General features: G+C 61.4%; 1 protein-coding gene across 1 annotated transcript; it reads left to right on the forward strand.

The window, feature by feature from the left end:
• Positions 1–3,881: 3,881 nt before the first annotated feature.
• On the forward strand, positions 3,882–13,698 carry AGXT (alanine--glyoxylate and serine--pyruvate aminotransferase). The gene is made up of 11 exons (XM_044240909.1): positions 3,882–4,246; positions 4,344–4,536; positions 5,707–5,771; positions 6,378–6,478; positions 7,649–7,719; positions 9,002–9,086; positions 10,007–10,102; positions 10,720–10,789; positions 12,124–12,219; positions 12,791–12,919; positions 13,343–13,698. Exons 1-11 carry the CDS (start codon positions 4,016–4,018, stop codon positions 13,448–13,450), a joined length of 1,245 nt encoding a protein of 414 aa, XP_044096844.1. The 5' UTR covers positions 3,882–4,015; the 3' UTR covers positions 13,451–13,698.
• The last annotated feature ends 984 nt before the right edge of the window (positions 13,699–14,682 follow it).

Here is a 14,682-nt window from a genome sequence, read left to right on the forward strand (position 1 = left end):
GGGTGGCCCAGGGACGCAGAGTCACTGTCGGTGGAGCTGCTCAGTCTCATCCAGCACACACTCCAAGGTGACCGAGCAGCCATGGGTCCTACGGTGTGGCCAGGGGCCAGCCTCCCCGCTGCCTGCTCAGTGCCCGGCCCACGGGGCTGCGTAGGACAGAAGCAGCGGCAACCAAAGGCCACGGTCAGCACCCGAGTGGTGTGTCAGCTGCCTTGGGATGTGCTCTGAGCTGCTGCTTGCCTGGGGCCAGGCATTTCACATGCAGACCCTTGTATCCCACACACCAGGACTCCCTGAGCCCTCAGGGGCAGCTCAGCAGGCAGCAGGGGCACTGATGATGACAGATGATGTCAGGAACGTTTGCCCATGGCCACTAAGCACTTATCCAGGGACACCATGCTCTTCAGGGACTCCTCAGTGGGATAGGTTCTGCACAACACCCATGGGGCAGAGACCCCACCCTGCTACTTGCTTGTGGCCTGGACACCCTGAGCCGGAGCTGCATGGCACCAGGCAGGCCAAGCAGACTGAGATGGCAGGTTCCTGGCCAATCCCTCCCTCCCCCACTGATCTGGGACGAGGCAGGCTGTCGGTGGAAAGGGGAGTATGAGGCCCTCTCTTGGCCTTTCCACAACAGCCTGGCTCTAGTTGTAGATTTAAAACAGAGCGCCCCTGGATACCCGGCAGGAGCGGGCCGCTGGCAGAGGGGCAATGGACCTGTGCCACCCATAGATGAGCTCATCGTTTGCTGGAGCACCAAGGGGACAGACAGCCCGTACCCTGCCTTCCTGACACTGCACTGGGGTTCAGGAGGTATCAGGCCCATGGGCAAAGCAGTCATTTGTCCTTTTCACATCAGTTATGGAAAACCAGGAGTTAAATTTAAAAAACCAACTGTATCATGGCAGGTGATGGTCGAGGGGCCCACAGCTGAATGGAGAAGGAAGACCCCCTTGAGTCTGCAGGGAGCTGGCCCAGGAGCAAGGCAGAGGACTTCATGCCCCACCCAGATGCACAGGAAGCATGGGACACCCACCCCCGGGGAGCAGGGACTGCCACTGGCCTTGGTATCCAGGCTTAAACCTGACTGGCCCACCTGCCCAGGTGGCCTTTATCTCTGGGACTCCAGAGACAGAGGTCAGGTACCTGCCCCTCCGCTGGCTGTCCTCGAAGGCTTCCTCGGCTCCCAATCGGCTCTTGGCCTGAGGAAACGCCTCTCGGGATTGCAACAGCCTCCTCCCGGGTATGCGAACACAGGGCATCTTCCTGTTTGGGAACAAGGCCCACACCCCTCCCTGGCTTCCCTGGGCGGCACACGCACACCCACCTGCCAGAACTGGACATCCAACCCTAGGCCCCGGCTTCTCCCGCCCTCCCACGTGCCGTGCCGCACATGTGGTGCTGCCTGGAGTGGGTCCTGCCCTGAGGGGCGGGGGGCAGACCATAAACAGTGTGACCCATGTGGCATGTGACATGATGGAAGGGCATCCAAGGAGCTCCGCACAGTTGAGAGGACTTTCTAGACAGGAGACTTGGCCATAGTCCTGAGAGGAGAGCAAGCCAAGCTGAAGAAAGGGACAAGCATTAAAAGCAAAGGGAACAGCACATGCAAAGGCACAGATGCACTTGTTAGCCTGGAATGAAGTGTCCATGTGCCTGAGGGTGGGGCGGTGCAGCCCCCCAGCTGGGAAGGTTGTCACTGAAAGAAGCAGCCCAGGGCCCATGGGGCTTTAGACAAGGAGCCGGGTAGGCAGCTAAGTGAGGGGGCTGGTCCTTGGGGAGAGTTGGACCCTGGTTCCTCACAGGCAGGAAGGGCCCATGGTGATCAGCTCTGGTTGGAGGAAGGGTTCACCAGGGCTGGGCCTGGCTGACTCCACACTGTTACTCCAGAGGCCTGGGGTCACACAGATGTCCCCAGACCATGACCACAGGCCATGGTGGGGCAGGACTCAAGTCCGCCAGCTCCCTTAGGGGAGCTCTGCCCACGTGCCCCACACATGGGTCTCTAGCTGGGGAAATTGCCCCGCTTTGTTCCCTGGCCCCTGCAGATTCATCTGGGTACTTCCTGTACTCCGGGCCCTGGCATGGACCCACTTCTCCATTCTCCAGGCCCAGCTCCGGTGCCTCCCACTCCCCCTTGACCTCCCCCTGGCAGCCCCCTGAGCTTCTCTTTCCTTCCAGGCTCTCAGCAACCTGGAGGCCATGCAGACCTGGGACTCCTCTGGCCCACCCTCCTCCCTCACCTGTTAGGCTTCTGGTTTTCTTCTTGATGACACCGCATCAGTGGGAGCGGCCGGCAGAGTCCTGGTCCTGGTCCAAAGCAAGGGCTCTGGAAGGAGGGAAGGAGGGGAGGGAGGGAGGGAAGGAAGGGAGGGAGGGAGGTTGGAGGAAGGAAGGAAGGAAGGAAGGAAGGAAGGAGAAGGAAATGGAAAGAAAAGGAAGGGAAAGAAGGAGGGAAGCAAGGAAGGGAGGATGGAGAGAAGGAAGGAAGGGAGGGAGAGAGAAAGGGAAGGAGGAGGGAGGGAGGGAAGGAAGAGGGAGGAGGGAAGGAAGGAAGGAAAGAAAGAAAGAAGGAAGGAAGGGGGAGAAGAGGAAGAGGAGGGGAGGAGGAAGGAGAGAGCTCCCACTAGGCCTTGTTATGCTGGGGCAGTTGAGGCTAACGGTCATGGCGTGCATGCCCTTGGCCAGCTAGAACCGCATCTTCCCTGGGGCCGGGGCCGGGCCCTGGGGTTAAGCTGGGCTACCCTCTGCGTAGCCTGTGGGGCCTATTTCCTCTGCCTGTTTCTTCAGCCATCAGATGGACAGAGCACCACCACTTCCGCAAGGCTGTGGAGGTCCCCAGGGGCCCAGACCATGCCCGTCCAGCCTGGCTAAGGCTCTTCAGGTCCCTGCACCCCTAAGCTGCCAGACAAACCCAGACCCAGCAACAAGAGCTGAATGAAGGGATTTTGCTGAGCTGGGGATTGAGCTGTCATGTGGGAAGGTCCCATGCCAGGCCCAGGGGGAGGGTGCGGCCTCCTTGGTGACCATGAAGAATGCTGCAGGAAGCCCTGATCCTCCCCTGGTTACTAAGGCCACGGGGTTGGGGCCCTAAATGCAGGAAGTCCCGTCCCTGCTCCACCAGGCCCCCCAAGAATGTAAGCAGGTGCTGTACAGCGAACAGCCAGTTGGGCGCCTCCTTCTCCTGGCTGCTGGCGACACGGGCTTCTCCTCCTTTCCAGGACATGAGCAGCTTCTCTGTGCCCATGTCCCTGGCTTGGCTGGGTCTGGCCCCTTTTCCGGCTTCGTGACCTGTATTTATTCAACCCACCTGTCAGCTTAGCAAATTGGAGACGATTCCGTAAGCAAGCGTGCCCTTGGTTACGGGATTGAACACCAAACCTCAGGGCCCTTGGGAAAGAAGAGGCACAGGGAATACTTATTTCTTGAAGGATGAGGAAGGAACATGTCCTCAGTGTGTGTGTGTGTGTGTGTGTGTGTGTGCGCGCGCGCGCTTCTATACGCACAGGGCATACGTATTTTCTAAACTGAGCCTTTCCCTTAGCTCAGCAAACTATGGCCCCTGGGCCAAATTGAGCCCACCTTTTGGTCTTATAAATAAAGTTTTATTGGCACTCAGCAACCCCATTGTCGTCACTTTTGCACTACCACAGCAGGACCGAGGAGCTCTGCCAAGCCAGAAATAGCTGCTCACTGGTCCTTTAATAAAACCTTTGGGGTCCCTTGAGCCCGGCAGGATACATTTGGCTGGGGCTGGGCCCTGACAGCTGAGAGGAGCTGGGGAGGGGGCGGGGAGGGCAGAGGGCAATGCGCCAAGCTCTGTTTCTCATTGACTGAACTCCAGAGGCTCCTCCTCCCTAGCAAGGGTTCAACACCCCGCCTGTCAGGCCCTGACATGCGGGAAACACATCGATAGCGGGTCAGGTCACGACAGCAAACAACGAAAGTCCAAAGCTCTAGTGGGAACCCATCGACTGGCCTCGCCTCCAGATACCAGCTCGAGGTGCCCTGGGACATGTTCCGAGCACTGGCCAGGGCCACTGCGGCACTGGGGCCCCAGGCAGCGGGCCGGGTGCGCACCATGGCCTCCCACCAGCTGCTGGTGCCCCCACCGAAGGCCCTCCTCAAGCCCCTGTCCATCCCCAACCGGCTTCTACTGGGGCCCGGCCCTTCGAACTTGGCCCCGCGCGTGCTGGCGGCTGGGGGGCTGCAGATGATCGGACACATGCACAAGGAGATGTTCCAGGTAGGCCGAGCAGGGGGCAGCGGCCAGTCCCCAAGCCTACTCTCCAGCTGGGCGAGGGAGGGGAGCAGGGCCTGACCCATGTGCCCTCTGTCCCCAGATAATGGATGAGATCAAGCAGGGCATCCAGTACGTGTTCCAGACCAAGAACCCCCTAACGCTGGCTGTCAGCGGCTCAGGGCACTGTGCCCTGGAGGCTGCCCTCTTCAACCTCCTGGAGCCGGGGGACTCCTTCCTGGTCGGGGCCAACGGCATCTGGGGGCAGCGGGCTGCGGACATCGGGGAGCGCATTGGTAACATGTGGGGCACAGGGTGCGGTGTGGGCCCTTGCCTCCCCCTTCCCCACGACCTCCAGCCTGCCTCCCAGGTGAAGCTGGCAGACCCAGCCCACCCACCCCACTGAGCCATCATGGCCCCTCCCCAGGCGTGCCCATCCCCCTCGTGCCTCCACCTCCCAGCGGGCCAGCAGCTGCCTTCTCCTAGCGGGCATTGGAGTGCTTGAGAGACTCCCACCTCCCAGGATCCCAGAGCTTGAGGACAGCGGTTTCCGGAGCCCGCGGGGAGACAGCGCTAGGGGAAGCTACGGATTTCAGTACAAATCTGAGAGCCCCTGCAGCCCTACCGGGCTCCCAGGCATTATCTCCACCCTGTGACAGGACAAGGTGCCAGAGGTTGAAACCCCCTCCCAGTACCAATATCTCGGAAACAACCCTGTTTCTGGAGCAGCACGGACAAGGTTTTCATCTCCAGAGTACAATGTTCTGGAGAGACAAGAATCAAAAGCAGGAGTGTGCCATGGGTTTAATGATTGACCTCGGTGTTTGGAAGCATCTCGCAGCTCCTGCATGGTCAGCTCCACACATGGCTGCACCACACATGGCTGGTCCTCATTAATGGACAACCCCCAAGGCCCACCTTTCACCTGGTCCCCTGAGTGCACACACTGACTTTCAGAGGGAGGTGTCAAGGGGCAGAGGCCAGGCCCTGGTGGGCTCAGCACCGCGCTCCAGAGGCTCTGCCCACAGCCCGCACCTCGGCCTTGGGATCCCCCATGGGGTTGGGGGTCCTGGGACCTCCTCCTGCCCACTTATGGCTCTCTGGGGGTTGGCTATGTGGGGGGGCACTGTGGGGGTTGCAAGGGTCCGAGAGAGGGAGCAGGGGCCTGCCTTTCCAGAGCCCACACTCACCCATTCCTCCTCCATTCGGTTCCCAAATGTTGCTGGGAAGGCACGGGGTCCCCGGGCCTGTGCAAATGCCTGCTTGCTTCCTGGGTGAGAAGCCTGGCTGGGCTCGGGGAGGCTCACCCCAGGAAGAGGCAGTGCAGCTGGCCCCATACACTCACACCCATCTTCTACTTCTCTCTGGCTTCTTCTTTGGGCTGGGGTGGGTGGGTTCCTGCACTCACAGGGCCTGCTGGCTCAGCACAGACCCTGTCTCCAATACCCTCCAATGCCCTCCCCCAGGAGCCCGAGTGCACCCAATGATCAAGGACCCTGGAGGCCACTACACGCTGCAGGAGCTGGAAGAGGTAGGGCCCGATGGAGGAAAGGGGCCAGCCCACAGAAGGGGCTCAGGGCTAGGACACCAGGTCTGGTGGCAGACCCTCAGCTCTTCCCAGCACCGGGGGACCAGGACAGGAGGAGCACTCCAGTACCTGGGAGCCGGTGGAAAGGGATAGGGATGGTTCTGCCTGGCAGGGAAACTGAGTCAGGATCCTGGTCCTGTGGGCTGAAGGCAGGATATGGGGGCAGGACATGCCCTGATGCTCAGGACATCCCTTCAGGAAAGGTCTATCCCAACCAGCTAAGACCCTGGGGACTCAGCGGACCTCCCAGCAGCCTCAACAGGACGAGGTGGGAGACTGGTGCCATTCTTCCTTGGTCTCTGGAAGAAAGTCCTTGTCTTCCTGGACAAGCCCACCTCCCAGAGCCCAGACTCTGGCTCAGCGCAGGGAGATGCCACAGATAGGGGACGAGGCTTGCTGGCGATGCCCAGATCTCTACCGTCCACAGGGAGGAAAGGAGAGTGTAGGGGGTGGATTCTGACATGCCGTCCCCAGCAAAAATCTTTCTGGGCCCAGAGGGAGTCCAAGCCTGCTGTCTCTGTCCATGACAGACACCTCTGTCCCTCGCAGGGCCTGGTCCGGCACAAGCCAGTGCTGCTGTTTCTGACCCAGGGGGAGTCATCCAGCGGCGTGCTGCAGCCCCTCGACGGTTATGGGGAGCTCTGCCACAGGTGAGCCTGTCCACAGCGCTGGGGGCAGAGCCAAGCACATGGGAGTCCGCTAGGGCTGGGACTGCAGGCAGGTCCCTCCAGTCTGGGAGGCAGCAGACAAGACCCAGATCCCATTCTGATCTTCTACACCCTCTCCAGCCTCTGTCACAGGGCATAAGGCCCCTCGGAGGTCCTCTGCCCACCAGAGAGGAGGACCCAGGTGCTCCAGGCCAGGTGTGCCCTCTGCCAGCCAGTCCCCGTGGCTGGGAAGGGCTTGAGGCTGCCTCTGCTCCCTGGGTCCCAGGAGCTGCTGGGCCTGCCCCAACCTTGTCCTGAGATCTGAGGGCCCCAGAGCGGCCTCCTACCTCCACTACCCTCCTGCAGCCTCCCCACCCCTGCTTGGGATGGGCAGGACCTAGGGTGTCGTCAGGTCCGGCAGGCCCGTTCCAGAGAGTTGACCACAGGGTGCAAGAAGAGAAGCTCTACTCAGCCAGACAGGATTGCCCTGGCAGAGCTGTGTGCACCCTGGGGGAGAGAGGGCTACCTGGCACCACCCCAGCCAGGACAGCCTATACCCTGGGGTCTTGTCTAGTAAACCAAGCTTGGGCTATCACCCCCCAGGACATCCACCTGTCCCCTCTGCGCCCAACGTGGGGCTTAAACTCATGACCCCAAGGTCAAGAGTTGCACGCTCCACCAACTGAGCTGGCCAGGCGGCCTTATGCCATTTTTTTTTTTTTTTAATTCCTGAGAAAACATGGAAATGGAGGAGAGTCAAAGCTTTCAGCTGTTTCTGAACCCTGTCCTCCCTGGGTGCCCTTCCCTGGCAGAAGGAAAGCCCAGCCTCGTGTATTCCGTCCCCCGTCCCCACTCAGAGCCCCAGTGGTCCGGCAGGACCACAGTTCAGTGGGGTGGCCCTCAAACACACCTGAGTGGGGGGCCCTATGTGCAGGCCAGCTGGGCCCGCCACACTCCCCGGAGTCCCCTCATGGACACCTGCTCCGCCCCTCTGCTCACCCTGGTTCCCACACTGGGGGTCCTGGGGGTCTGGCAATCCAGGAGGGTGTACCCTGGAGGAGGCCAAAGGCTGCTGAGCTTTCTTGCTGGCCTTCTGGGGGTCCTCGGGTCCCTCCCAAAACCCCAGAGAGTCCAAAATGTCCCGGGCTTCACTCTGCTGCCTTGCACGCCCAGGTACAACTGCCTGCTCCTGGTCGATTCAGTGGCATCCCTGGGTGGGGCCCCCATCTACATGGACCAGCAAGGTAAGCCACGTACCTGTACCACTGCTGCTGGGGTCCCGGAGCCTGCAGGCCCCTCTGTGCCCACAAGCTTGTCGTCAGCCCACACTGTGGGTTAGGGCCCCAGGGAAACTTCATCTTCTCCCCCTCCACCAGCTAATCAACACCCCATTGTTTCCGCTGGGCTGTCAGGCCCCGATGTGGGGAGCAAGTGGGAGGGAGAAGCCCCTCCAGCATCTGGAGAGGTGCTCAGAGCCCCTCAAGTGTGTGTGGGAGAAGTGCCAGAGCGCCTGTCAGCCAGGCTGGGCCTCAGTTTCCCCATCGGCCGGCACCCCACCGGTGCGTCATGTGCAGCTAGCACTGTTTGCAGAGAAGCCTTCTAGGCCCAGCATTTCCCCCCAGAGGAAAGTCCTGATCCACATGGGTGGTGCCTGTCTTCGGCCACCCACCCAGCTTGGTCAGCCACAATTCTCCCAGAACCATCTCCATCAGGGAGCTCCAGGCAGGCAAGGGCGAGATTTCTGGGCTGACCCTCAGATCGCTGCTCTGCAAGGAGGGGCTCAGGAAGGGGGCCCTGGGGATGCAGTGCAGGTGGCAGGGCTGTCTGGGATGCCCACACTGTGCCCTCCAGGCCGGCCAGCCCACCGTAGGAGAGAGGATGCTCCAGCCCAGGTCCCCAGAGAAGCCGGGGTGAACCTAGGACACCCTCCGTACTTCTGCCCTAACCCTCCAGCCCATCCTCAGCAGAGGCTGCGGACCTCAGTTTCAGGCAGGCAAGCTTTAGTCATGTCGTTTGGCATGTCTGTCCTCTGATTCCCTGAACGTATCACAGCTCCCCCTCTCCAGGTGGCAGACCTTTGGGTTCTTTCCAGCTTTGTACTTTCAGGAGTAAACCATGGACAGTGCTGGCTGTCCATGTGAGCCAATAGCCCACATCAGTCCTCAGGTGTCCCTGCCAGGCCACGCGATGCTCAGACTCACAGCCTCTCACATCAAATTCGGTTTTCGCAGAAGTCAGAAGGCTCTTACTTTGAGATGGAGCAAGAAAACCTGTTTCCCCATCCCCTTGGCCACCCCCACATGCCCACTCACCCCTGACGCCACCTGCGTGGGCTTCTCCTCTACCCAGTCCACTGTAAACAGGTGGCCTAAAATTTAACTCCATCTCCCTGGACACAGCGTCGGGTCGCAGAGGTCAAGGGCTGAGTCCGACAAGACCGTCCACCTTGCTTCAGACGGCACCTGCAATGAGCCCGCCCTGGGTGGAGCTCGGCCCCCCAGGAGCACGCGCCCCTCCTCTCCACAGGCATTGACGTCCTGTACTCAGGCTCCCAGAAGGTCCTGAACTCGCCTCCAGGGACTTCGCTCCTCTCCTTCAGTGAAAAGGCCAAGTGAGTGACCCCGGGACCTCCCACCTGGGGCTGGATGGACAGTGAAGCCATTGGCCCCTGAGGAGGAAAGATCAGAACAAGGGAGGGAGGGGTTCTTTGGGCCATGCTCAGACACACCTCTGCTCACTGCCCAGCTGGGACAGGTGCACGCCCTGGACAGGTGCAATGAAGCTCTGAGCTCATAGGGCAGTGGGTAGCCGGGGCACAGTGAGGATCACAAGTATGAGCCTCGTAGCCTCAGAAGATTCTCATCATGGTGTGTGAGGATGCAGGGTCTGGCGTTCTAGAAGCTCCCCAGTTTTAAGTCAAGGACTGGGAGCTCTGTGGCCATGCCCTGTGCCCCCCACCCCCAGCTCAGCATCCAGGAGCTGATGCTTCATGGGGTGGGCATGGACCCGCTTTGTCCGACAGCCCCAGTGTCTCCCACGTCCCCAGTGTCCAGACCCTGAGCCAGGTCGGTCAGGGACAGGGGATTGGCCCCAGAAGATGATTACCGTAGGCAGCCCTCGGCCATTTACCAGCTCAGAGACTATCTCAGATGTGGTCAGGGGTTGCACATGGGTGTGGGAAGACTGAGCTGCCTGTGGGAGGGCCACGGAGGTGGCTGGGTCCAAGAGCAGGGCTCAGAGCTCAGCTAGAGGCCCATCTGTTCACACCGATTTGGACAATTGATATATTTAAGGCTTTGAGGCCTGCTGCATTACCAGGGGGCCTGAGAGCTGAAGTCCCCAGCTGTGCCTGTCCCAGGAAGGTGCGGGGTCTGGGGAGGCACAGAGTCCCCCTGGGCCAGAGCACAGCCACAGGGGTCCTGGGGAGCCCTGCACCTCTGTCTCACTTCTGCAAAATAGGAGAGTCTGACAGGACTGCTCCCAGCGCTCCATCCAGACAGGCATGCACTCAGGCTGGTCCTTCCTTCCCAGAAATAAGATCTACAGTCGGAAGACGAAGCCTGTCTCCTTCTACCTGGACATGAAGTGGCTTGCCAACATCTGGGGCTGCGATGACCAACCCAGGATGTGAGGACCGCGGCAGGGCGCACGTCTGGTGGCCCCTCACCACCCAGCCTCTCACCAGTTGTTCACACCGGCCTCTAAGCCCAGACCCCAGCTGGAGCCCCAGAATTCACCAGGGTCAGGCCAGCGATGCCCCGGGCCTGGGGGCTCAGGTCCAGCAGCACGACCCCCATCACCTTCCACCGGGCCCTCTCCTCTCAGTCCCTGTGCACCTCTGGGCCCTTTGGACCTGGCACAGCCACATCTTCCCATTCCTTGGTCTCAGTTTACCCACCTCTCAAAAGGAGGAGCTGACCTGAGGGCTCCTTGAGAAGCGACTTTGGCTACAACCCAAGATCCCTTATGACACACGTGGGGCTGAGGGGCACCAGGAACTGTGCCCTACTCTGGGGCCACTGGGGCTAAGAAAGGCCAGGTGGAGGGAGCCAGTCCTAGGCGATCTGGCCAGTGTCCTTGCTCTGAGCCTTGCTCTTCCCAGACCCAGCTGTTTCTCTAGCTCGGAGTCTGTCATGCCCCAAACTGGGCAGCAGCCCCCTGGGAAGCGGGCTGGGCCCATTGTCAGAGAGCCTGACTTGTCCCTCGCCCAGTGACGCTGGACCAAGCACCATCCTGTCTTCCAGATACCATCATACCACCCCAGTCATCAGCCTGTTCAGCCTGAGAGAGAGCCTGGCCCTCATCGCGGAACAGGTGAGGGGGGCACGGGGCAGAGAGCAGTGTGGAGCAGGGGCCGGGGCGGGACCTTGGGGCAGCAGCTTCCAGGAGCCCCTGTGATGAGGCTGGCTGCCCCAGGGAGGCCACTTCTCTGGACCCCCAAGCCCTTCTGTGGAAACAGATGGGAGGGCTTCCTGCAGAGAAGCAAGGGTTGAGTGTATGGTGAAGCAGAGAGAAGAGCTTCACAGGACAGTGGCCTTGAGCTGGACAGGTCGGGCTCCAAGAAGGAGCACTGGGAGAGGGGCGGGAGGGCTGGCTGCGAGCAGAGGGGGCTGAGGAGGACAGAGCCCTGGGGTCAGACGCAGTGACGGGGCAGGTGGGGACCATCGTTTGCCCCCTGGGTTGTTTAGTGAGGTGCTCCATGAGGGCCCAGCTGAGCGTGAGGGCCTGGAGTTGGCTGGTGGTCCTGAGTGTCAGAGGGACTGACTCCAGCAGGCTCGGCGCTGTCCTAGAGCCACTGCCAGCTCCCGGGGTGGGGCAGGGGCTGAGCAGGGACAGGCATGTGTGACCGGGGGTGGGGGGGTGGGGGTAGGTGGTGACTTTGTCCAGTGCCACGACCACACTCTCATGGCCCCAGGCATATTGGCTCTGCAGGACACAGGACAGAAGACACTGCCCCCAGCACAAAGGCCTTTCTCATCCAATATCTCCCAGGGGCCATGGCCTGCCACCAGCCCAGGAGTGGGAATGAGCACTGGAGCTGTGGCAGGCCTCATGCCGAGGTCTGCCCTTCTGGGTCTGCTCACAGAGCTGCACCCTGGAGCTGGGCGGGGAGAAGCTGAGGTGTTCTGGAAGCTGGGTCGTCCCTGCACCCAGGCTAGCCAAGGGCTCGGGGGTGCATGGATTAGGTGCACCTAATGGATTAGGTGCACCTGATGGATTAGGGATTGTGGGGGTCCATGTGCTGGGAAGACAGGATACAGTGGGGAGCTTGGAAGCCCCTTCCTGCCCCATGGCCACTTCCACACCCACAGCAAGGGGCTCCCACCTCACATTGTCCAGGAGCTGCAAGGTCCATCCACTGGCCAGGCCCCTCCCAAGTCCCCCAGACCCAGACTATGTCCACCCCTGAGGTGGCTCCAGGTCTGGTCACTGGGGCAGAACCAGGCCACCAGACTGGGGACTCAGGGGGTCTCAATGGGGATCGGAGTCCAGGCCAAGCGAGGGGCCCAGGAGCCCCCTATGGTCTGAAGCTGCCCTCCCACCCCCCAGTCATGGATGAGAACCAGTTTCTTCCACTCTTACCACCGAGGGAGGTGTCCCCCCCACCCTCCCCGGCCCTGCCCACTGGGTACCCTCTGCCCTCCCAGGGCCTGGAGAGCAGCTGGCGGCAGCACCGGGAGGTCACTGCATACCTACACGAGCGCCTGCAGGGACTGGGTCTGCAGCTCTTCGTGAAGGATCCAGTAAGGAGGGAGGAGGGCAGAGGGCAGAGGGCAGAGGGCAGGGGGGCGTGGGGGGGAGGGGAGAGCTTCTGCCCAGTCCCTGCTGAATGGACACAGTGTCATGTGGTCACCCAGGCAGTCATTGTCACAGCCACAGCTCTCTGACCTCTGGATTTTAGAACACTTTGATGCACCCACTCTCCCTGAGAGCCTCCCCACTTGAAGAAGTTGTGGGTGATCTCTGAGCCAGAACACGCCCGTTGGCCTCCAGAGCCCTGGCAGTCCCCAGGCGGGGGGTGGGGTGGGTAGGGTCACCAGCCAGTCATCCCAGGCTTCTTAGGAAACTGAAGCTCCTTAGCCCCAGGGAGGTCGTGACCTGTCGGAGGGAACAGACACTCGGACACACCCAGCGTGCTTGGGCTGCTGGGGAGGTGGTGACCTCACTGTCCTCGGGCCCCTGCTCCCCCACTCCCTGCCCATCCCCATCTCTGCCTGGCCCCTCCAGACCCTGAGACCGGGGCTGGCTGGGCCAGATCCACTGGTGCTAGCCACACGCCGTGGGGAAGGTGGCTGAGTCAGGCATATCCTGCAGGCCATCCGGCTGCCCACTGTCACCACGGTGGCTGCACCCGCTGGCTATAATTGGAGAGACATCGTCAACTATGTCATGGACCATTTTGACATCGAGATCACGGGCGGCCTTGGGCCCTCACTGGGGAAGGTAAGGCGACAGCGGCTGCTTGCCACCTGCCACAGAAGCTGCCTTCCCCACCTCCCACATGGAGCACAGTGCACACCAGGCCCCAGCTGAGGGGTCCCTAGGGGGAATCCGGGCAGAGGGACAGCTCCTGCCCCCTTTCACCCCAGCTCAGTGATGTCGTGGGGTGCAGCAATCCCACCCAGAATGGCCTTCCTCTGCTGCGGGTGGACCGACCAGGCTAGAGGCCCTGGGCCTGGGTCCGGCTGTGCCCTCCAAGCAGGCAATCCTGAGTGCTCATTAACTGACCACCATCCTGGCCGCTCCTCCTGAGCTCTGCATGGCCAGAGGGCCAGGGGCTCCTTGTGTGACTGGGACAGGGGCGTCCCCACTGGAGGACCTGGTTCAGGGCCTGCCTGACATCTGCACATCCCGCTCCCCCAACAGGTGCTTCGCATCGGCCTGCTGGGCTGCAATGCCACCCGGGAGAATGTGGACCGTGTCATCCACGCCCTGCAGGAGGCCCTGAAGCACTGCCCCCGGAGCAAGATGTGACCTGGAGGCCTGTGGCCCATCCTCCCAGAGGGGTGGGGATGGGAGACCCAGAGCACACAGACATCGCCACATGGCCAGGCCACAGAGGCGAGGCACACCAGAGCCCCAGATGTCCTTCTCCTCTCCAAGGGGCACCTCCCGGAAGGGGACTATGTGGGCTCAGGTCCCACAGTACCTCCCATGAGAGACACAGCCCCCAGGTCCCTGGCCTACCCAGAATATTCAATAAAGAATCACTAGGCACGGTCCTTACTGCATGGAGGGTGGGTGGCAGAGATATCTGGCAGGGAGTCACCATGGCCGCAAAAGGCTTCTTGGCTCGGGGATTGCTGGGGGACAGAGCCTTGCCTGGCCCCACCCCCGGGGCTGGAAGACAGATTGGGGACCTGTCACTGTACACCGTAGCCCCAGATCTCACACCTGCAAAGGACAACTTCACATACGCCTCCCGGGCTGACTCGTGACTCGAGTCACACATGTTATGGCACCAGCACACCCCAGGCACAGGGCCAGGACAAAAGCCGGGAGGGCTAAAGGTCATGACACATGTGTGTAGGTTGGCAGGTGCCAGAAGTCTGGGGGCCTCAGCTGGACAGCCAAGGTGGCCCCCGGCCCAGCACCTCACCCCCTCAGCTTGGCCCCCTCTGGTCCTCTGTCCCTTAACTGCCCCCTCACTTGGGGTTTCTGCCTGTGCCCGGCTCCCTTCCTCCCCCTTTCTAGGAATCTCAGAATACACCTTGGCCCAGTCACAGCCACAGCCATACTCCAACTCCTCACCGTCCTAAGATCCCCAGGTGGGGGGCCGGGCAGGGCCTCTCCCAGGTTGAGGCAGACATCCAGAGCCTAGTGGGCCCCGTGTCTTTGTGCAGGACCTGGGTTGGTCTGGCTCGGCCCCCATCACTCACACAGGTGCAGGCCGGGCACAGTTGTGTGCGCCGAGGAGACCCTTGAGCCAATGGATGCAACTCACCCCGTGTGCTCAGAGGTGCAGGAGCAGAGAGGGCCTGAGGGTCTGAAACCCCCAAGTCGAAGACTGGGTGGAGGGCGGCTCTTCCAGAGAGAACCAGACGGGGCCCTGTGGGCCACCTTCGTGCTGACAGCAGCCCTGTCCGGGTTGGCTCTTCCTGAGCAGACATGGGGAGGAGAATCCAGCGCAGGTCCCCCGTGTCCCCACCAGGCAGCGTCCCCTACCCCCATCTGACTAGGCCAGTCCTACAGGTGTTTGCGTGTCA

Source organism: Neovison vison, chromosome 3, assembly GCF_020171115.1.
Source record: "Neovison vison isolate M4711 chromosome 3, ASM_NN_V1, whole genome shotgun sequence".
NCBI lineage: Eukaryota > Metazoa > Chordata > Mammalia > Carnivora > Mustelidae > Neogale > Neogale vison.

Coding starts and splice junctions, on each gene's coding strand:
- AGXT (XM_044240909.1), top strand. CDS start 4,016: ATGTTCCGAGCACTGGCCAGGGCCACTGCGGCACTGGGGCCCCAGGCA. Junction 7,720..9,001: donor CATCTACATGGACCAGCAAG/GTAAGCCACGTA, acceptor TCCTCTCCACAG/GCATTGACGTCCTGTACTCA. Junction 12,220..12,790: donor AGCTCTTCGTGAAGGATCCA/GTAAGGAGGGAG, acceptor CATATCCTGCAG/GCCATCCGGCTGCCCACTGT.